The following is a 22,584-nucleotide window of genomic DNA, read 5'->3' on the forward strand; positions in this document are numbered from 1 at the left end:
AGAAGAAAAAAAAGATTACCCACATAGGATAGCAAAGGAAGTGATATCAAAGAAGATAGCATGTACCTGAATTACTATGTATTTTAAAAGTGCTTCAAGAAAATAGCTTGTGAGATCTTCTTGTCCTTTATCTCCTGATTGAGGGGGGACAAGAGGAGTGATTTCCTCTATAGTGACTTGAGCTACCAAAAGATAAAAGAATATAATTACAAAACAAATTTAATAACACAATAAATTCACCAAGTAAATTTTAACTGCAAAACATATATGCACTGAAAACTATCTAATGACAGAATCTGAATCTGAGGTCAAAGGCTGCAGGCATAGCTCAATGTAGAACACTTGTCTACCATGTGAGGCCTAAAATTTGATCCACAGCACAAAATTTTAAAAAAGCATCCAAGTTCCTCTTGATAGTCAATCACAACAAGCATAAACTTTAAGGTTTGAGGCCAGCATCAGCAACTTAGCAAGATCCTGTTTCAAAATAATAAAAATCGGAGCCGGGTGTGGTGGTGTACGCTTGTAATCCCCGCACTTGGGAAGCGGAGACAGGAGGATCATGCAGGTTCGAAGCCAGCCTCGCGGGTTTAAGAGATCCTGTATCCAAATAAAAATATAAAAATAGGTCTGGGAGTGTAGCCCAGAGGTAGAAGGGTTTCCAGGAACCCCAGTACCACAATAATAATAATAACAATAACAATAACAACAACAACAATAATAATAATAAAGGTATGGGATGTAGCTCAGAGGTAGAATGCCCAAGATTCAATCCTCAGTAGTAAAAAAAAAAAAAAGTGTATGACTTCTCATTTGACAAAGAACTTCTGATAATTTAAAATTCACATTAGGAGTGTCCATTAAAAAACTGCAATGTGAAACATATTCATCAAAGTAACATTATAATTATACTTATATATTCTTTACATTTCAGGTATTCAAAACAATTCATTATAACAAATGCAAATGCAAGATAATAAACAAGCTAGCAGAACTATATAAGTATTTCCTAAGCAGCACAATCAATACCTGATTTAACACATGCAGGTCTCTAAAACTGTCTTTCAGTAAATACTAGCCAAGTAAGTAAGCTTACACCAGTTTTTAAATAATAAATATGTTATTTCTCATTTTTAAAAATTATTCCTTTTTTTTTTTGCAGTCCTGGGGATTAAACTCAGGCACATTTACCTCCAAGCTATACCCCTACCCCCAGTCCTATTTTTTCATTCTTTATTTTAAAACAGGATCTCACTAAATTGCAGAGAGCTGAAGTAACTGAAGGCTGGCCGCAAACCTGTGATCCTCCTGTCTCAGCCTCCCAAGTACTGGGATTATAAGTGTGAACCACCATGCTTACTCTTTAAGAATAATAACCATAATCATTTGTACTTTGGATTTCCTGTACCACCCTGTCCCCATAGCAGAATACATTTCTTTCTTCTTCCTTTCCTTTCCTTTCCTTTCCTTTCCTTTCCTTTCCTTTCCTTACCTTTCCTTCCCTTCCCTCCCTCCCTCCCTTCCTTCCTTATTTATTTCAGTCCTGGGGATTGGGCCCAGGGCTATTCCACCTCCGAACTACACTCCCAGCCCTATTTTTCATTCTTTATTTTGAAACAGGGTCTCACTAATTTGTGGAAGGCCTCACTAAGTAGCTGAGGCTGGCCATGGAACTGTGATCCTCTCGTCTCAGCCTCCCAAGTACTGGGATTACAAGTGTGCGCCAACACACTCGGCAGAATACACTTTATGAATGCTTTATTTTGTGAGGCTATAAAAATCACCAGACCTCTTCCATTAGGACCTCTTAGGTTTACAGAAGAATATATAGATATTCCACATTTTCCATGTCCTGTAGACGAAAATGCAAAACTTCTATTCTTAAAAAGGATGGGAAAAGAGTCACAAATGCATTTGAAACTGATGATGATGATGATGATGATACCTGCCCTGATAGGGTTATAGTGCCAGGTATGGTGGTGTACTCCTGTAATCCCAGTACTTGGGAGGCTGAGACAAGAGGATCACAGGTTCATGGCTACCCTTAGCAACTTAGCAAGGCCCTCAGCAACTTAGAAATAAAATAAAAGAATGTGAGAAATAAAAGAAATAAAATAGGCTGGGGTTCGAGCTCAGAGTTAGAATGTCCCTGGATTCAATTTCTAGCACCCTCCCCTAAATCTGTTAAATGGTTCAAAAATACATATAATGTAAGTAAGCAGGCATAAGTAGCCTCTTTGGGCTGACAGATTTTATGCCATCTGGGTATTTTTTCTAAAGTTTTATGCTACAGGTATAGTTTGTTTTACTATAAACTCTGTAACCTATAGAAATACAAATTACAAATAAGATGAAGTACCCAACAGAGTACTTGTCATGGAATAAATTGTGTACTCCCCAAATTCATATATTGAAACTCTTATCCCCAATGTGACTGTACTTGGAGACAGGGCCTTATAAAAGTTAATGAAGGATCCATGGGGTCATAAGTCCCAGGCTCTGGTGTCTTTACATAAAAAAAGAAAAACAGAGGGCTTGCATTTGGTGGTGCCAAAGGCCAAATGAGGATAAAGGGAGAGGTGGAGTCTGCAAACTGAGAAAAGGGGTCACCAGACACGAAGCCTATTGACCCTCATATTGTAGACTTCCTGCCTTCAGAACTATGAGAAAGTAAATATCAATTTTTGAAGCTACCCAGTCTATAGTTTATTTTATGGCAGCTCTAGCCAGATGATATAATAGTATTTATTACAAAAGTCTGCTAGTGAGAAAACACACACACACACACACCACAAAGAGCAAAATCACTAAGTTATTAAATTGGAAGTAACAATATAGGGAGAAAACTAAAGGTGTGGTGGCACAAAGAAGTTGCAACTTGGTAGCACCACCCAGTAGAGGTCAACGGGCCTTCTGCTAGCCTTCTTAGACTTGTCCCTCTTTCAAGAAAAACCCACATATTGCCTTTATGATGTTGAAATAAGTTCCTTCTATCTCTTAATTTCTTCAGTTTTTTTAGCATAAATAGGTGTTCTATTTTATCAAATGCTTTTTCTGCATCTACTGAGATGATCATGTGGTTTTTGACATTCATTTTGTTTGTGTGATGGATTGCGTATTTATTAACATGTGTATGCTTAACTAGTCTTGCATCTCTGGAATGCCACCAACTTGGCACACAATTTTCTTAACTGTGGTAATAATCTTCTTGATGTGTTTTGAATGTGACTTGCTAGTACTTTATTAAGAATTTTTGTATCTATATTGATCAAGGGTATTGGTCTATAATTTTCTTTCCTTGAGGTATCTTTATTTGGTTTTGGTATCAAAAACATTCTAGCTCTGTACAATGCGTTTGGGAGTACTGCATCTCTTTCTATTTCATGGAATAATTTAAAGAGCATTGGGCTTGGCTGTTCCTTAAAGGTCATTTACAATTCAGCTGGGAATCCAATGGGGCACAGGCTTTTCTTTGTTGGAAGGCTTTTTAATGAAGCTTCAACCTCATTGGTTGTTTTGGGCTGTTTAGGTTTTCATATCCTCTTGTTTCAATTCAGATAGACTGTATGTGTCAAAGGATTTGTTAATTTCATCTATGTTTTCTGATTTAATGGAATATAAGTTTACAATATAGTTCCTGATGATCCTCTAGACTTCTATAGTATCTGTGATGATATCACCCACTTCATCTTTTATTTTATTAATTTGGGTCATTTTTCTTTTGGTTAGGATAGCTAAGGGTTTGTCTATCTTGTTTATCTTCTCAAAAAAAACCCAAGTTTTTGTTTGACTGATATTTTGTAAGGTTTTATTCTTTTTCATTAATTTCTGTCCTAATTTTAATTATTTCCTGCCTTCTACTGGCTTTAGGGTTAGCTTGCTTTCAGTTTTCTAGGGCCTTAAGATGCATCATGATTTATTTGGAATCTTTCTATTTGTTTTTAATATGCACACTGAATGCTATAAAATTTCCTAAGATCACCTTCATCATGTGCTAGAGATTTTGATAAGTTATGTCTCCATTTTCATTTGATTGTAGAAATTTTTAAATTTCTTCTCATTTCTATGGTCCAGTTTTCACTCAAGTATATTGTTCAATCTTCATATCTTGATATAGTTCCTCTATATCTTCTTGCTCGTGATTTTTAATTATAGTCCATTTTGATCCAAGAAAATGCAAGGTATTATATTCATACTTTAAATTTACCATTACTTGCTTTGTAGCTTAGAATACAAACTATTTTGGACAAGGATCCATCTGTCTCAAAATAGATGTAGTTCAATGTTAAAATACCCCTGAATTCAATCATAGTACACTCCCTCAAAATTTAAACTTAGAAATAAAAATAATAGCTTGATGTGATGGCACACATTTATAGGTATTGAAAAGGATGAGACAGGAGGATTGCAGGTTTGAGGCTAGTCTCAACATCTTTGCAAGACCCTGTCTCAAAATTAAAAAAACAGGACTGAGGATGTAGCTCCAATGCCCATGGGTTTAGCCTCCAGTATCAAAAAATATGTATATATAAGCTATATGAAATATGTATATGTTTTATGCAATATAAATTTTATGTAAATATATAATAAACATGTAGTTGGGTAATTATATAAAAATCAATTTACATTTAACATTTTTATAGTCATCTATTGTACAAAGAAATAATTTTTCTTCAATGTACACTCAAATTAACTCCAAGTTACAAGATGATACATAATAGAAATTAAAGATAAATATAAAATGGTCCATTTTGACCATATGTTTCTGATATTCCACATTCAAGGCCTTGCTAACTGAAAAAAATGTTTCTTCCAAGTGAATTCCTAAAAATAATAAATGGCTAGACTATAACATTGCATTTCATATGCAAACAAATCAATATAGAGCTCATACCCCACCACCTCTTCTATACTCATACTTAAGACCACTACTCCCTGGTCCTAACCACCCAGGGCCCTCTACAGTCACACTCAGGGCCATTACTTCCTTGTCCAATTCACTCCAGGGCCAGGTTCCAGACAATTAAGATCAACCTTTATGTTCCAGAACCCACTAAAACTATTCAAACTAGCTAATCTTGAACGGGCTTACTCCAGTGTGATAGTTCCTTCCCACAGAAACCACAATAAAGGCTTTGCCCACATTTATTCTTGGTCCTCTGCCTTCTGACTGACACCAGTACTTCCACACATAGCCCCCAGGACCCTTCCTCTTAAAAACTGTAACAAACTGTGTTTTCAATAGCTTGATCTGTTGCCAATGCCTTACCATACCTAAATAGCAATAAACCCACACTTTAAAACTTTGCCTTGGATTTAACGTATGTATAGATATTTTTAAATACTTTAAGAAACTATGAAGAAAAATTTTAAAAATATTAATGGGTACCATCTCATAAATCTTACTTTCTTGAAGGTTGAGTGGAGGATTAATGAGATTATCTAAAGTTCGAGGTCCGTGTTCAGATTGTGGTGCTGAAAACCCAGGGATTAAGCACGAAAACATCCAGAGCTGTTCTTTGCTACAGTTATTTTGAAGAGCTTGCAACCATAATAAGAAAAGACGAACACCTTCCCGTCTAATCTAAAATGAAAATAGTATTATTGTTAATGAAAATATTTTCTTCCTCTTCAGAACATAACTCTAAATTATGATTACAGAATGACATACTACAAAAGAGGGTAGATATTATACCAAGGGCAACTATTCAACTCCATATTTTGAAATCAGAATTCATGAATTTTTAATGAGTAAAGAATGAACTCAGTCTGTAACTATTTAAAACCATTATGCAATTTTTATTCCATAATTTTCACTTGTGAAAAATCAGAAACCCATTTGCTTCTTGTCTACCTTCTTCCTTCCCCAACGCCCATTACCACTAGCCTAGTTTAAAAAGCAGAAGGAGGGCCATGACTTTCCTTTTCTATGAGTTTGGTAAAGAAGGAATGATAATAGGATTCTGGTGCACTTCTAATTTAATTCTTTTGTCCCTAAAAAGTTCTGAAATATTAAAATTATAAATTTAATTGTTAAAGCCTATCATGATTGCATATGCCTGTAATCCCAGCAGTTGGGAGTCTTGAGACAGGATGATCACAAGTTTGAGGATAGTTTGTAGTAAGGTAGGGAGAACCTGTGTTGCTGGGGGTATAGCGCAGAGGTAGAATCCCCCTAGGTTCAAACCCAGTACCCATCCACCCACAATTAAAATTGTTAAAAGTAAAATTATTACTCAATTACTTAAAAGCTCTCTGAAATTTTCTCATTTTTCTAATTACTTGCTTCTAAACTGCAAATCAGGAACTTTGGTCTTACTTGATTCTAAGCTGCAATTCAGGAACTTTAGCCTATTACTCAAAGCAACTATAACAATACATACACAGAGAAGAAAATATTTGAATCAGTAAATTCATGCTTTCCAGCAAGAGAAAAGAAAAAGAGGAAGAGAAAAAAACTAATCTTCAACAAGCAAAACAGTTCTTCACTAACCTAACCACATGTGTACTTTGGAAATTACCCTACCAGAGCCTTCTTCATTAATGGCCACTGTCAAAGCCATTCAACTACTGCCTCCTCGCATAGTTTAGCCAGATAGCAGAAAGTACTGGAAGACTTATTCTTTTGTATTTCTGCTACCCAAGTCTTGATGCCAAAAGTATATTTTATAATATGCAGCTTTACCTAAGCTATATAACAAGATGCCTTTAGGGCAGTTTCCCTTTCCACAGCACAAGATGTGTGTGTGTGAGACCCTCACTTCCACCAAAAAATGGCTAAGGTAAAATGAAGATTTGTGGGGGTGGGGAGTTTACTGGGGATTGAACCAGAGACATTCTATCTCAGATATACACCCTCAGCCCTATTTTTTATTTCTTATTTTGAAATAGGGCTCACTAAATTGCAGACGGCCCAACTAAGTAACTGAGGCTGGCTACAAACCTGCACTTCTCCTGTCCCAGCCTCCCAAGTACTAGGAGTCAAACATGCACCCCCACGCCCAGCTCAACTGAATGACTACTTAATTTTTCACAAAAGAAAGATTTCTAGTGAGTAAGTCATTCTAGTGAGTAAGTTACAAAATATAATAGTTTTCAACACCTTAGTCAAGCTAATACATATTTCTACACTTTTTTTTTGGGGGGGGGGCGGGCCTGGGGATAGAACCCAGAGGCATTCTACCTCTAAACTACACCCCCTCCCCTATTTTTTTATTCTTTATTTGAAACAGGTTCTCACTAAGTTGTGGAGGGCCTCACTAAGTAGCTGAGGCTGTCCATGAACTGCGATCCTCCAGTTTCAGTCTCCTGAATTTTACAATACTATAATACTGAGTATGCAGCAATATTTTTTTTTTAATTTTTTTCTTTTTTGGGGGGGATGGTGCTGGGGTTCCTGGAAGCCCTTCTACCTCCGGGCTACACTCCCACACCTATTTTATACTTTTTTATTTTTGGAAACAAGGTCTCTGAAGCCAGCACGGCTGGCTTCGAACCTGCGCGATCCTCCTGTCTCCCCCTCCCAAGTGCGGGGATTACAAGCGTGCGCCACCACGCCCAGCTTTGCAGCAATATTTTAAGTGAATTCCACAATGTTCAGGAAAAAGTTGAGGTAGAAAAAGTGGAATTAGGTGGCACGTATGGATTATTCTGTTGTTAAAAAGTCACAGAAAAGAAATATAATTTTACTATACCTTTAAAGAGTTTCCTGTGTGGAGTAGTTTCTTTAAAATCAATCCTGGGGGGAAAAAAAGACATGATTTTTCTTTTTCTTTCTTTCTTTCTTTCTTTTTTTTTTTTTTTGTGGTACTGGGGGTGGAACCCAGGAACATTCTACCTTCGAATCACACCCATACCTATTTTTTATTCCTTATATTGAAACAGGGGCTCACTGAGTTGCAAAGGGCCTCACTAAGTAGCTGAGGCTGTCCATGAACTGTGATCCTCCTGTCTCAGCCTCCCAAATGCTGGGATTAGAAGCATGTACCTCCACACCTGGCAAAAGACATGATTTTAAATATCCATATCTTCTTATCTATTTCTAAATGTCAGAGTTCTCGGTCAGACTTGCTAACACTTTTAAACAAGTCCTTGGCAACCTCCAAGTTATTATTGGTGACATTGGTATCTCTAAGGCCAAACTGGCGGCCAGAGGGACGTACAAAAAAAGTCACCTTTCCAACACATTATTACAATTAAACATGATTTACTTTATTGACAAAATGTAGGCCAAAAATTACATTTGAAACAACAATCTATTATCTCTTACTTAGACTAATAATATAATTAAATAAAACGTTTTCTCTATCAATAATACAAATGCAATCCACTGAAGAAATTTTTCACTTAACCAAATGAATATCCATCTCTAATATTTCCATTACACTACTTTCCTAAATTTCAAAGTCTTTTATATTCCATTTATTTATTTATTTATTTATTTATTTATTTATTTTTGTGGTACTACGGATAAAACCCAGGGGCTTTCTACCTCTGGGCTATACTCCCAGACCTATTTTCTATTTTATTTGGAAACAGGGTCTCACTAAGTTGCTGAGAGCTTAACTAAGTGGCTGAGGCTGGCTTTGAATTTGTGGGATCCTCTTGTCTCAGCCTCCCAAGTGCTGGGATTACAAGCGTGGGACACCATGCCCGGTTTCCTTTATTCTTTTAAATAAAGAGATTTCAAACCTATAATAAAATACTGAGAAAAAATAACAAACATCCATTCACATTGAACAAATTCAAACACAGGTTCGTGTTTGTTACAATTTTTAATTAAATTTTGTTTCTTTATATTATCTTTTTTTTGGTGGTGGTATGGTGGTACTGGAGATGGAACCCTTTTACCTCCAGGCTACACCCCCAGACCTATTTTATATTTTTATTTGGAAACAGGGTTTCTTAAGCCAGCGAGGCTGGCTTTGAACCAGTGCGATCCTCCTGTCTCCGCCTCCCAAGTGCAGAGATTACAAGCGTGCACCACCATACCCAGCTCTTTATATTATCCTTAATGTTCTACTTAACCATACAGATATCAGTGAAACACTATCATTTCCTTCCTTTCTTCTGCAGAGAAAAACAATTATATAGATTTTGGTATTAACCATTTCCAAAAACATTTTTATACTATTACTTATTAATCCATAAAAATTTAGAGATGGTTTGTTTAAAGCCTTATACAAGTCGGGCGTGGTGGCGCATGCTTCGAATCCCAGCATTTGGGAGGCCGAGACTGGAGGATCGCAGTTCGCGGACAGCCTCAGCTACTTAGTGAGGCCCTCCGCAACTCAGTGAGACCCTGTTTCAAAATAAAGACTAAAAATTGGGCAGGGGGTGTAGCTCGGAGGCCAAATGCCCTGGGTTCCATCCCCAGACCCGCAAAAAATAAATAAATAAATAAAATAAATAAATAAAGCCTTATACAAATATCATCATATAAAATGAGTCATTTTTATAAGTTGCTTTTCATATCATTCGCTTCTGAAATGTATCTACACTGACCAATATGACTCTAGTTAATTCACTTTAACTGTTGTAAACTATTCTACTATACAAATATACAATTGGAGTGTCTTAGTTTCAAGGCACTGTAGTGCTTTATAATTCTGTCTCTTCTTTCCACCTGTGTAATAATAAAATTGTTTAAGCTTAAATATATATATGTATATGCCAAAAAATGTATCTTCTTTATATTAAGACATTTAACTTGCTTTCAAACTTTTGCTGGTATCAGAATAGTAAAATAAATGTTATTTCTCACAATTCCTATATATGTGACTCTTCCTAGGCTATATAAACAGAAAATAAATTTCTCACTTTCGACTTTACCAAATATTGGAAATTTTTCTCTAAAGTAATTCTGACAATTAACAGTATTCATAGAAGAATGTGAGAGTGCTCTAGTATATCACACTGTTTGCAACATGATACATTGACCGATGATATAATATTTGATAATATAATGAATGTTAGTAAGCTTAATGTTTTCATTTCATTTTCTAGTGACACTCAACATCTTTTTATTTGGCCAAGCAATTTTTTGTGAATTATCTCTCATGTCCTTTGTACATTTTTCAAATGGTTGTCTTTTTTATTGTTGTTATTGGGGATTAAATCTAGGGGCATTCTACCTCTGAGCTACACCTTGAGTCCTATTTTTCATTTTTATTTTGAAACATGGTCTCACTAAGTTGATGAGGCTGTCCTCAAACCTACAATATTCCTGTCTTAGCCTTCAAAGTAAAAGGATTACAGGTGTGTGTTGTCTGTTTCTTTTTTCTTTCTTTAATGAGAATTTCCTTATACATCTTAGCTACTAATTCTATGTCCATTCTATGAATTGAAAATTTGTTCTACCAAGTAACTAAGTTTTGTTTTTGTTGAAGAGGGGTATTTAAGTTTTCAAATGTAATAGTCCAATCACCACACATTTTCTGTGTACATGCTATGTCTTAAGATATCCTTCCCAATCTTAGGATTACAAAGATAAACCAAATATATTTCCTTCAAAAAGTTTTTAAATGATGTGGAATGTAGCTCAGTGGTAGAATGCCTTTGGGTTCAATCACCAGCACCGCAAAAAAAAGTCTGCAGCCTTTTTTTTCTTTCTTTTTAATCTGAGGAGGGGGAAAGGAAGTTTTTTAATGAGAACTCAAAAGTCATTTAATGAGACTCAAAAGTCATATTGTGATTGCTGCAGAACCAGACACCAAGTCAGTAAGTATTTTGGCTTAATTCTTGCTAACAGTAAGTCTGTGACCTCCTGCCTACCTGGTATTGGGCAGTAATCCACTGTAGGATTTCCTTTTTCTTTTCAGTGGATTTTCAGGAGCTGGGAAGCCTTATTTTGGCGTTTGAGCAGTAAGATTAACTTTAGTCTCTCATCTCTTTTATTCTCCTTAGTGGGACAAATAGCCAGTTCCCACAGCTTGCTTTCCCAAATGAAACACATAGCTTTCATTTTTCTTGGCACTTTCCATTCCATTTCTCTTCCATTTCTGATTCACAAATATATTTGTTTTGATGCTGAGCCAACTTTCATTTTATTTTTATCCTTTTATCATCACTGCTAATGTGGTCAGAAAAAAGGAAGAGGTGGAGCACAAAAACAAATGCCATTTTCCTGGGAAATCACATATACATATATTAGAGGTGTTCTAGAAATTAAGTAAGTGCATGTAAAGCACACACTCCACCAATGATCTATACTTCCAACCCCTCACCTAATTTTTTATCTTATATTCCCCTGATCTGTTCCTGTGTTATTCATTTTGGTTTTATTTGTTTGTGGTACTGGGGATTGAACCCAGGGGCATTTGGCCTCCAAGCTATACCTCCAGAACTTTTGTTTTGTTTCAGAAACAAGGTCTCACTTGGTTGCTGAGTCTTCCTAGTTGCTGAGGCTTTCCTCAATCCTGTGATCCTCCTGTCTCAGCCTCCTAAGTATTGGTATTACAGGCATACACCACCATCCCAACTTAATTTTGTTAGTGAAGCATAGTATATTAATTCAATTCAAATAATTACCAATCCATGATACAGCATTTTCAATTTTATTTACTTCAAATATGAAATTTACATTTACATTACTTACCAATACTATGAAATTGCCATCGCTGATGAATTCTTTCTGGAAGAAGCTGCAAAATTTTCTAAAAATCAACATAAACAAAGCAAAAGAATGAGTCCATAACCCCTGAGATAGTTACTAAGAAGGACCTTACTAAGTCTATTAGAGTTTCTTATGTAAGATGGTATTATAAATACAAAATAACCTGTGAGCTAATCTGATAGTGCTGGCATTATTTCACCATATACATGATTAATATTTGAAACAACCCCCCCCCAAGAAACAAGCAATACCAAAAAAGATTAGGAACACAAAATTAGTAAAGTTTATTATTTATAATGCTAAAGAAAGTAAATATATTTCTCCCTAATGATGAAATACTAATGCTGATATATTTCCAAATGGTTATTTACTATTCTTAGAATTTCTGTACCACGGATGACACTAGTCAGTTAAATTTGTGTGTGTGTGTGTGTGTGTGTGTGTGTGTGTGTGTGTGTGTATGGTACTGGGGTTCCTGGAAGCCACCTACTGGCTACACTCCCAGACCTATTTTATACTTTTTATTTGGAAACAGGGTCTCTTAAGCCAGCAAGGCTGGCTCCAAACCAGCGCAATCCTCCTATCTCCGCCTCCCAAGCGCGGGGATTACAAGCGTGCGCCACCATACCTGGCTAGTCAGTTAAATTTAAAAAAACAGAAAAGGAATAGCTGGGCATGGTGGCGCATATTTGTAGTCCCAACATTTAGGCGGCTTAGACAGGAGGATTGTGGTTCGGGGACAGCCTCAACTATTTAGTGAGACCCTTTGCAACTCAGTGAGACCCTGTTTCAAAATAAAGAATAAAAAATAGGGCTGGGGGTGTTGCTCGAAGCTATGCAGAATGTCCCGGGGTTCCACTTCCAATACTAGAAAAAAAAAGAGCCTACAGAATGAGATATATTGGCCAGCTATTTCTCTGACAGAACTAATTTCTAGAGTAAACATAAAGAAGGAATGAATGAAAGATTATTTGATTAAAACCTGATCTTACGCCAGGCGTGGTGGCACACGCTTATAATCCCCGCGCTTGGGAGGCAGAGACAGGAGGATCGCGCAGGTTCGAAGCCAGCCGCGCTGGCATAAAAGACCCTGTTTCCAAAAATAAAATGAGTCTGGGAGTGTAGCCTGGAGGTAGAAGGGCTTCCAGAAACCCCAGTACCACCAAAAAAACAAAAAACAAAAAACCTGATCTCGCATCCTTTTTCTAACTAAATTTAGTGATCCAACAAGGCACAGTACTATACGTCTATAATGCTGATACTTGGGAAGCTGAGATAAGAAGATCACAGGTTTGAGGACAGCCTCAGCAACTTAGCAAGACTATGCGAACTTAGTGAGGACTTCCAGTGTTTACGAGTCCTGCTAACACTCGATCTCTATTGCCACAAAATCAGCGCTTTTCATAGCCAGAAAACACTATCAGCAGAGAAATAAAAAATGTAAACACAAAGGACAGAGAAAAAGAAGACTAGAAGAACAACCAGAGACCAGACAAGAAACCAGCCCACATTGTGGAGCCGTACCGGCACCATCATACACCAGGATCCAGAGAGGAAAGATAAACAAGGAGCTGAAGTGAACAGCTGCAGATATTTAAGGTGTAATTCAGCAGTTCTTTCAACACAAAGAACGTCTAAAACTCCCAGTGGCCAAGCTCATCACGCCTTCCAGGGACTCAGAACGGAACTAAAAACTAGAAAAGAAATACGCCAGCCTTGCAGCTGAGGGCATGGAAGCGGCGCCATATTGCCAGCAGCAGCAGCGAGTTCACCACACCTGCAACAGCTCCAGATCAGCGTGCACCATAACTGTAGGTGAAACTGTGGCCCCTACAGGAGAAATCCCAGCTCTAAACCCCCAGGGACTTGCACAGCTTTGATAATCTCCCTGGGTCTGAGATTTTGCAGTCCAACACAGTGAAGGAGTAGTGGTGGCAAAGATACCACACCCTCCCTAGTCGCAGCTCCCCGTGGGAAAACGCCCAGCTCGGCTCCCCCACGGTCTCGCACAGACTCGATTAACTCCCTGGGTCTGAGACTTTGCGATACAACCCAGTAAAAGAGCAGTGGCGGCTGAGAATACCATAAACTCGAGATCCAGAGAACCCTAAGTGAAGTTGTAATGACCCGGAAGAACCCAGAGAAGGCACAAACTTCTGAAATCATGGGAAAGAGGAACAATAGAGCAATGAATGCCCACAACCCCATAATATCAGAACCTGATAACACAGAAATTCAGAGATATCCAGAAGATCAAATCAGGAATATAACTGTAGAAATAATACAGGACTTTCGAAAAGATTTTAGAGAGAGTCTAAAAGAAATAAAGGATGCGATCATTGAAGTAAAGGCATCAATTCAAACTATAAACAATCAATTAGACCACAGGGAGAATAGAATCTCGCTCCTAGAAGATGATCACTCCAAAAATGAATGCATAATTTATAACTTAGAAAAAAATCAGACAGCAGGAATCTGACATTGAAGAAATATGGGCCCATTTTAAGAGAGTTAACCTAAGAATAATCGGAATAGAGGGAAAAGAAGGTGAAACCAAAGGGATCAATAATCTCTTCAATGAAATAATAGCAGAAAATTTTCCAAACATAGAGCAAGAGGTCGATACACAGGTCCAGGAAACTTATAGAACTCCATTTAGACAGGATCAAAGAAAAGGTTCCCCACGCCACATAATTGTCAAAATAACCAATGTAAAAGCCAAGCAGAGTATCTTAAAGGCAACAAAAACAAAAGGTCAAGTGACATTTAGAGGCAAACAAATTAGAATCACTCCAGACTTTCCAAACCAAGTCATGAAAGCCAGAAGGGCTTGGAGTAACATATTCCAAACTCTCAAAGAAAACAACTTCCAGCCAAAAATTTCCTACCCAGCAAAACTATCAAATTAGATGGGGAAATAAGAAGCTTCCATGATGAACAGAAATGAAAAGAATTTATGTCTTCAAAACCAACGCTAGAGAAAATACTCAGAGATTAACTACAATGAAGAAATAGGTAATACACACTAGAACCAGAGAAACAAGATTTTCCATCCAGCAGACAACTAAGCAAAGAAGAATAAATAGTATTTCAAACAGAAATAAAATCTTAACATGTTAGGAATTAAAAGTTATCTCTCGCCTAGCGTGGTGGCGCACTCCTGTAATCCCCGTGCCTGGGAGGTAGAGACAGGAGGATCGCACAGGTTCGAAGCCAGCTGCGCTAGCTTAAGAGACCCTGTTTGCAAATAAAAATATAAAATAGGTCTGGGAGTGTAGCCCGGAGGTAGAAGGGCTTCCAGGAACCCCAGTACCACAAAAAAAAAAAAAAAAAAAATGCTCTCTCAATAATCACACTGAATGTAAATGGCCTCAATTCCCCAATAAAAAGACATAAAGTGGCAAAATAGATTAAAAACCAGAACCCATCCATCTGCTGCTTATAAGAAACACACTTTACAAGTAAAGATAGTAACAAACTCAAGGTAAAGGGCTGGAGCAAGGTAACTCATGCTAAGTAGCCATCCTAACAAATGTGAAGTGGTATTTCACTATAGTTTTTATTTGTATTTCCTTAATGATTAGTTATATTATGATAATGATGAGTGATATTCATGTGTTTATTGGTCATATAAAAATGTTTGGAGATTCATTATCTATTTTAGTCTTACCTATTTCTAAATTGTATTGTTTGCTTTTATTGTTGCTAATTTTTAGGATTTATATTTGGAATATTCATATACCTTCAGATATAGCATTTGGAAATATTTTATTCCATTCTATCAGTAACTTTTAATTCTGCTTACATTGTCTTTGGATATACAATATTTTTCTATTTCTTATGAAGTTGGTTTGTTTATTCTTTTGTTGCCTGTGCCTTTGGAATCATAACCAAGAAATCACTGCCAATTTCAATGTTGTGAAGTTTTATGAACCTGGTTTTCTTCTAAAAGTTTATAGTCTTAAGATTTACATTTATTTTATCTATTTTGAGTTAATATTTGTATATGGTGTTAGTAAGAGCCCAATCTTACTCTTTTTCATGTAGCTATTATTTTTCAACAACAATATTTACTGAAAAGATTATCATTTCCTTCACCAAATGTTCTGAGAAACCTTGTCAAAAATAAGTTGACCATATATGGAAGGAGAAAAAAAAAAAACATCAAAGTTAATCAGGAAACCAAGCATTGGAAGGAGGGAGAGGAGGGAAGGGTTAGGGATTAGGTAGGGGCTGATTGGGTGATGTGTGTGTGTCTATCTCCACTACAATGCACCAATAAAAATTTATTTCACAAACAAACAAAAAAAGAACTTAGCGAGACCCCGTTTCAAAATAAAAAAGGGGGAGAACCTGTGCGTGGTAGCACATGCTTGTAATCCCCACACTTGGGAGGCGGAGACAGGAGGATCGCGCAGTTTCGAAGCCAGCCACGCTAGCTTAAGAGACCCTGTTTCCAAATAAAAATATAAAATAGGTCTGGGAGTATAGCCCAGAGGTAGAAGGGTTTCCAGGAACCCCAGTACCACCAAAAAAATAAAAATAAAAATCATATGTTTTCTATATACTAGCCATTTTTTATTCATTAAAATGAAATGTGTTTGTGTTTAATGAAACATTATTTTATTTCTGTTGGAACTGGGGATTGAACCCAGGGATGTTGTGCCTCCAGTGTACCTACTACCTTCTCCCCCACCCTATCTGTACCTAAAAAAAAAAAAAAAAAATCACAAAATTTAGTAAGGTATATTTTGGGGTTAAAAATTAAATTTAATTCCTCAATAGGGCTGGCAGATTCAGTGTTTCATTATACGTTTAATAATTTCCATACATTCCTTTATGTGTTCCCACAATTATTTTTTTAAATGTTAAAAAGATTCAAAGGCACTTACCTCAAAAATAAAAAGTATAGCATCCAATTCCTCTCTTTGAGACTTGTGACCTAGAAGATTTTTATAGGAAAATATTTTAAACATACCATTTTGTACTCACTGATAGCAATCATTTAAGCTTAAAATATTTCAAGTACTGAAGGGAGTTTTCAGTAATTCTTTCAGTGAAGTGCTTAAAAATACTCAATTCATTGTAAAGAAAATAGTTTAAGTGCATCTCTTTCAAGTAATTAAATTTAGATTCTAGGGCTAGGACTGTACCTCAGTAGTAGAGCACATCTAGTATATGTGAAGTCTTGGGCTTAAGGACAGTGTGCGCACGCACACACAAACACTTTTAGATGATATATGCTAAAAACAAATCATAATATATTGTGGAGAACTTCAAATGAGCTCTGAAAATAAAAAATATAAAAATAACTTCAAACGTGCCAAGGGCAGAACAAAGAAGTTGGAAAAAAGAATCAAATAAACCCAACCATGGAAAAGCAATTACTTTAAGCCTCTACAAAGTAATTAGAATAGTAATGTTATTACTTTTCTTTCAAATTTATGTCACCAGACCAATGGTAATAGTGTGAAAGGAGTATCAAAAAATCTATCTGATAAAAAGAAATGCCGGGCGTGGTGGCGCACGCTTGTAATCCCTGCGCTTGGGAGGCTGAGACAGGAGGATTGCGGAGCTTCAAAGCCAGCCTCAGCTGGCTTAAAAGACCCTGTTTCCAAATAAAATATAAAAAAATAGGTCTGGGAGGGTAGCCCGGAGGTAGAAGGCTCCTGGGTTCCAGCCCCAGTACCACGAAAAAAAAAGAAGAAAAAAAAAAGATTCTAATGTCCAACTCTCTTTTTAAATTATGACTATTAGAAACACCAACATAAGCCAAAATAAATGTTAATATCTTACCCTTCTGTTTAAGACTTGCTTCAATAGTCACAAAATTTTCAAAGAACACATAGTATATATGTGAAAAGTGTTGGTCAAAAAACTGCTTAAGATCAATAGATTCTGCATTCTCTGAAAAATAAAAACATTTTTATTGATTACTATGTCCATAAAAGTTAAATCATTTTTAACAAATACAGTGCCAAGTTTCCTCCAAAGAACTGTACTTAAAATTCGATTCTATTAAAATATTTGGGATAATATATGAATACATCTATAACTTTGTTCTCAAAATTAACTATAAAAATGAATTAACTATAAAAATGAATCAAATCATCGTAATCTGTATTTCTTTTGTGCATGTGGGGTGAAACCCAGGGGCATTCTACCTCTGAACTATACCCTCAATCCTATTTTATATTTTATTTTGAAACAGGGTCTCACTAAGCTGCTGAGGGTCCTGCTAAATTGCTGAGGTTGGCCTCGATCCTACGATCCTCCTGCCTTAGCCTCCCAAGTACTGGGATTATAGGCATGCGTCATCATGTCCAACATAATTTGTGTTTCTTTTTATTGTACTAGGGATTAAATCCAGGAGTGTTCTACCTCTGAGCTAATTCCCTAGCTATTTTATTTTTCATTTTGAAACAGGGTCTCACTATGTTGCTGAAGGGTCTAAATTACTGAGACTGGTCTCAATCCTGCAAATCTCCTCTCTCAGCCTCCCAGATACTGGGATTCCAGGCATACACCACCACTATAATCTGTGTATCTGTGTTTTTAATTTTAAAAAGCCTTAGAGATTTATTCAAAATCATTAACCATATCAAAAAAGTTTAGATCTATTTTCAATTTTATAATACAATTTTCCTAAATTCTCCCTAAAACAGGTTAAAGAACTAAGAATATTTTATGACATCTGAAATATTTATTCAATAAATAGGTTATCTAATAATAGGCTTTATAGATAGGCACTAAAGGATTATAAACCTCAAACACAGGAAAACAAACTATCAGTAATGGTATAAAGCATGTAAAACTAAGTATATAACAATATGCATGGTAAAAGGTGTTAAGATACTCAAGCCAGGTGTGGTGGTTCACACCTGTAATCCCAGTTACCCGTCTCAGACTCCCAAATTTAGAAGTCTGAAACAGAAAGATCTCAGGTTTGAGGCCAGGCTCAGCAACTTTATAAAATCCTGTTTCAAAATAATTAAGAGGGGCTGGGAGTAGAGCTCAGAAGTAGAATGCCCCCAGGTTTAATCCCTGGTACAGACAGAACACACTGGTACTCAAAGTGAGGTGACAAAGTACAGCACAAGGCAGTTCAGAAATGCAAAATTATTTTCAAACTCAATGAGGCATAAATGTGAAGAAAGAAGAAATGCCTGACAAAGGGCATAATATGTGAAAGACTTTCAAGATAGGAAGGACTGGGCATGAAGTGTTGGGATTAGGTGCAAAGAGCATTATAAACATAAACGAAGACATACAGTAAGGAAATAATGAGGCTTGACAGGATGCAAATAAATAACTCATTTTTGGCTACAGCTTAGAACATTTAATACAAAGAAAATTGAAAAAGCTTGGGATATGTTGTAAAATGTCTTGAATAAAGGTATCTACTTAGGTGTATGTAGTTATGCATAGAAGATACCACCTTATTAGCATTGGCTGCCCATAGGGAGCATGACTCATTTATTATTTTTGGCTCATTTTCAGAGGAATGAAAACATTGAAAAAAAAAGAAAAGAGTAGAGAACTTTTACTTTATTGTACTCCCTACTATTCGCATTTGTTTACAAATAGCACACTGCCTCATGATAAAAATAAGTTTTATTTATTTATTTATTTATTTATTTATTTATTTGGTAGTACTGAGGTTCCTGGAAGCCCTTCTACCTCCGGGCTACACTCCCAGACCTATTTTTACATTTTCATTTTTGGAAACAGGGTCTCCTAAGCCAGCGAACCTGCGTGATCCTCTTGTTTCCGCCTCCCAAGCGCGGGGATTACAAGCGTGCGCCACCACGCCCAGCTAAAAATAAGTTTTAAAAAGCAACAGGAAGCCGGGCGTGGTGGCACACGCTTGTAATCCCTGCGCTTGGGAGGCAGAGATAGGAGGATCGCGCAGGTTCGAAGCCAGCCGCGCAGGCTTAAGAGACCCTGTTTCCAAAAATAAAAAAGTATAAAATAGGTGTGGGAGTGTAACCCGGAGGTAGAAGGGCTTCCAGGAGCCCCAGTACCACCAAAAAAAAAAAAAAAAAAAAAAAAAAAAAGCAACAGGAAAGCTGGGCGTGGCACACTTATAATCCCAGCATTTAGGAGGCTGAGAGTAGAGGATGGCAGTTCACAGACAGCCTCAGCTACTTAGTGAGGCCCTTTACAACTCAGTGAGACCTTGTTTCAAAATAAAGAATAAAAAACAGGGCTGGGGTATAGCTCAGAGGTATTAGAATGCCCCTGGGTTCTATACACACACACACACACACACAAAGGCAACAGGAAAAAAAAAAAATTGAAGATGTTGGAACCCAGAAGAAAGAAAGAATAGCTCAGGTGGCAGGGAGTGTGTGAGGCAGGAGGATGACTTGCATTCCATACTAGTGTGGGCACCAGAAGGAGATGGGGGGGGGGGGAAGGGAGGGGATGTAAAAAAAAAAAACCAGTTAAAGGTTAGTGTCAATTAAAATCTTAAGATGGAAGGTTTAAAACTAAAGTGAAAGAGACCTAGGATAGCAATTCGCAGAGCACTTGGGTGTAGCTAAGAGATAGAATGCGCCTGGGTTCAATCCTCAGTACCACATACACACACAAAAAAAGTAAGTTATTTTTACTTCTATTCATTTCGTAGCACAGAAATACCTACCTTGGAAAAGACTGCGTAACCTACTGATTGACTGGCAAAACAGCACTATTTCATCTTGATTAAAATACCCATATCCATGTTTGTCTGTAACACATACTACCTTACCTAACATTTCACAGAAGTAGAGAAAAATAATGACTAACACAAACTGAATACTTCCTATATACTAAACACTTACCTAAGTGCTTTGAAGAAATTAATTCCTACAGTCCTCAGAGCAACATTATGAAATAAGTACTTATTATCCCTACTTTAAGTAAGCAAACTTAGTCACAGAGAATCTAAGCAACTTAGATAATAAGAAACAAAGTCAGGATTTAAACACCAGATGCTCTGAACCTAGTGTCCACATTCTTGATTTATATGCTATTCAGCCTCCAGTGCACTGTCTCCTAAGAACACTAGTAACTTAACTATTATCTACCTGTAAGAATAATAAGCATCAAATGCTAGTCAAATATATTTTATAGCATATCAAAACAATAACACATACAACTGAGATACACAAGAAAAATACTATTTTCTACAGTTATTTAAAGAACTATGCCGAGAGTGGTGGCACACGCTTGTAATCCCAGCATTCGGGAGGCTGAGACCAGAGGATTGCGGTTTGTGGCCAGCCTCAGCTACTTAGTGAGGCCCTCCATAACTTAGTGAGACCCTGTTTCAAAATAAAGAATAAAAAAATAGGGCAGGGGGGTGTAGCTCGGAGGTCAAATGCCTCTGAGTTCCATCCCCAGGAAAGAAAGAAAGAAAGAAAGAAAGAAAGAAAGAAAGAAAGAAAGAAGGAAAGAAAGAAAGAAAGAAAGAAGAGGGGGTAGAGAGGGAAAGGAATGAATAAATCAGAATCAATTAGTCTGCTATAACTATATCTAAGTTTCCTAAAATTAATGCTTCAAACACAAGTATGTCCCAGGACAAAGAAAATAATGAAAACAATAGCAAGGCAAAACAAAAGCTAACATGAGTCAACCCAAGATTTTGCAACATATTATAGTAGCCAAAATATTCATTCTCTCTTAATCTCCTTTCCATATGGCACATTAACAAAGCCTGGAAATTACATATTTGCTAGTGCTAATAAAAAATACCAAATCATAGCCAAGCGTGGTGGTGGTGGTGCACGCTTGTAATCCTCTCACTTGAGAAGCTGAGACAGGAGGATCGCACAAGTTCGAAGCCAGCCTCAGATACTTAGTGAGGCTTTCTGCAACTTAGTGTAGACCCTGTTTCAAAATTAAAAAAATATAAAATAGGTCTGAGAGTATAGCTCGGAGGTAGAAAGCCTCTGGGTTCCACCCCCAGTACCACCAAAAAAAAAAAAAATCAAAATTAGGCTAATTTTTTTTTACTTTATGTTTATTTGTAAATACCTCATTAGCAAAAAAAAAAAAAAGCTCTTTCATAATTTTTTTGTTTTGTTTTGTTTTACAGTAGTGGGGATTGAGCACATGGCATTCCATCTCTGAGCTACACCCCCCAGCCCTTTTTTATTTTTGTTTGGAAAAAGGGTATTGCTGGGGTTTTGAGAGTATGGCTAAATTGTAAAGGTTGTCCTCAAACCTGTGATCTTCCTGTCAAAGCCTCCCACACATTGAGATTACGAGTGTGGGCCACCACATCAGGCAAATAGTGAACTTATAAAAATATTTTCACAATTATAAAGTCTAGCAACCCACTACTAATATGAAATAATTTAAATCAGAAACATTAATCCACAGAAAATATTTTAAAATGACTTTATTTTTATATAATAAACCACTGTTAATGTAAACAGCTAACACACTCTTATACTTGATGTACCAAGCAGGCAAAATAGTTTCTCTGCTGGTACTCATCCTGAGTGCTTTAATTCATCAAAATAAAAGTTAGGTGGCTGGGCATGGTGGCACATGCTTATAATCCCAGTACTTGAGAGGCTGAGAGAGGAGGATCTGGGTTTGCAGCCAGTCTCAGCTACTTAGGCCCTCCAAAACTTGGTAAGACCCTGTTTTAAAATAAAAAACACAGGGCTGAGGGTATAGGTCAGAGGTAGAATGTCCCTGGGCTCAATCTCCAGCACCACAAAAAAATAATAAATAAATAAATAAAATAAGACTAGACGTATATGTATGTTAAATATGCTTAGTGTTAGAGCATGCTTAACTGAGACCCCAGGTTCCATCCCCAGCAGTAAAATAGTAACATTTTAAAAATTAAATTTAGGGCCATGCGTTGTAGTACACGCTTATAATCCCAGTAAACTTGGGAGGCTGAGACAGAAGGATGGTGAAGATTCAAAGCCAGCCTCAGCTACTTAGGCTCTCAGCAATCTAATGAGACC

The 22,584-nt window shown here is 36.8% G+C and overlaps 1 protein-coding gene across 3 annotated transcripts in view; it reads right to left on the reverse strand.

The window, feature by feature from the left end:
* Positions 1-22,584, reverse strand: part of RALGAPA1 (Ral GTPase activating protein catalytic subunit alpha 1) — a gene marked incomplete at both ends in the record, with an annotated part of 259,063 nt that overhangs the window by 210,073 nt on the left and 26,406 nt on the right. For all 3 annotated transcript variants that reach the window (XM_080708297.1, XM_080708295.1, XM_080708296.1), the window contains 6 exons: positions 67-182; positions 5,407-5,584; positions 7,695-7,738; positions 11,597-11,654; positions 16,507-16,556; positions 17,411-17,521. In XM_080708297.1, the coding sequence (XP_080564423.1) occupies positions 67-182; positions 5,407-5,584; positions 7,695-7,738; positions 11,597-11,654; positions 16,507-16,556; positions 17,411-17,521 (557 nt within the window). The remainder of the gene's footprint in view (positions 1-66; positions 183-5,406; positions 5,585-7,694; positions 7,739-11,596; positions 11,655-16,506; positions 16,557-17,410; positions 17,522-22,584) is intronic.

Source organism: Muscardinus avellanarius (genome assembly GCF_963383645.1).
Source record: "Muscardinus avellanarius genome assembly, chromosome: 12".
Taxonomy (NCBI): Eukaryota; Metazoa; Chordata; class Mammalia; order Rodentia; family Gliridae; genus Muscardinus; species Muscardinus avellanarius.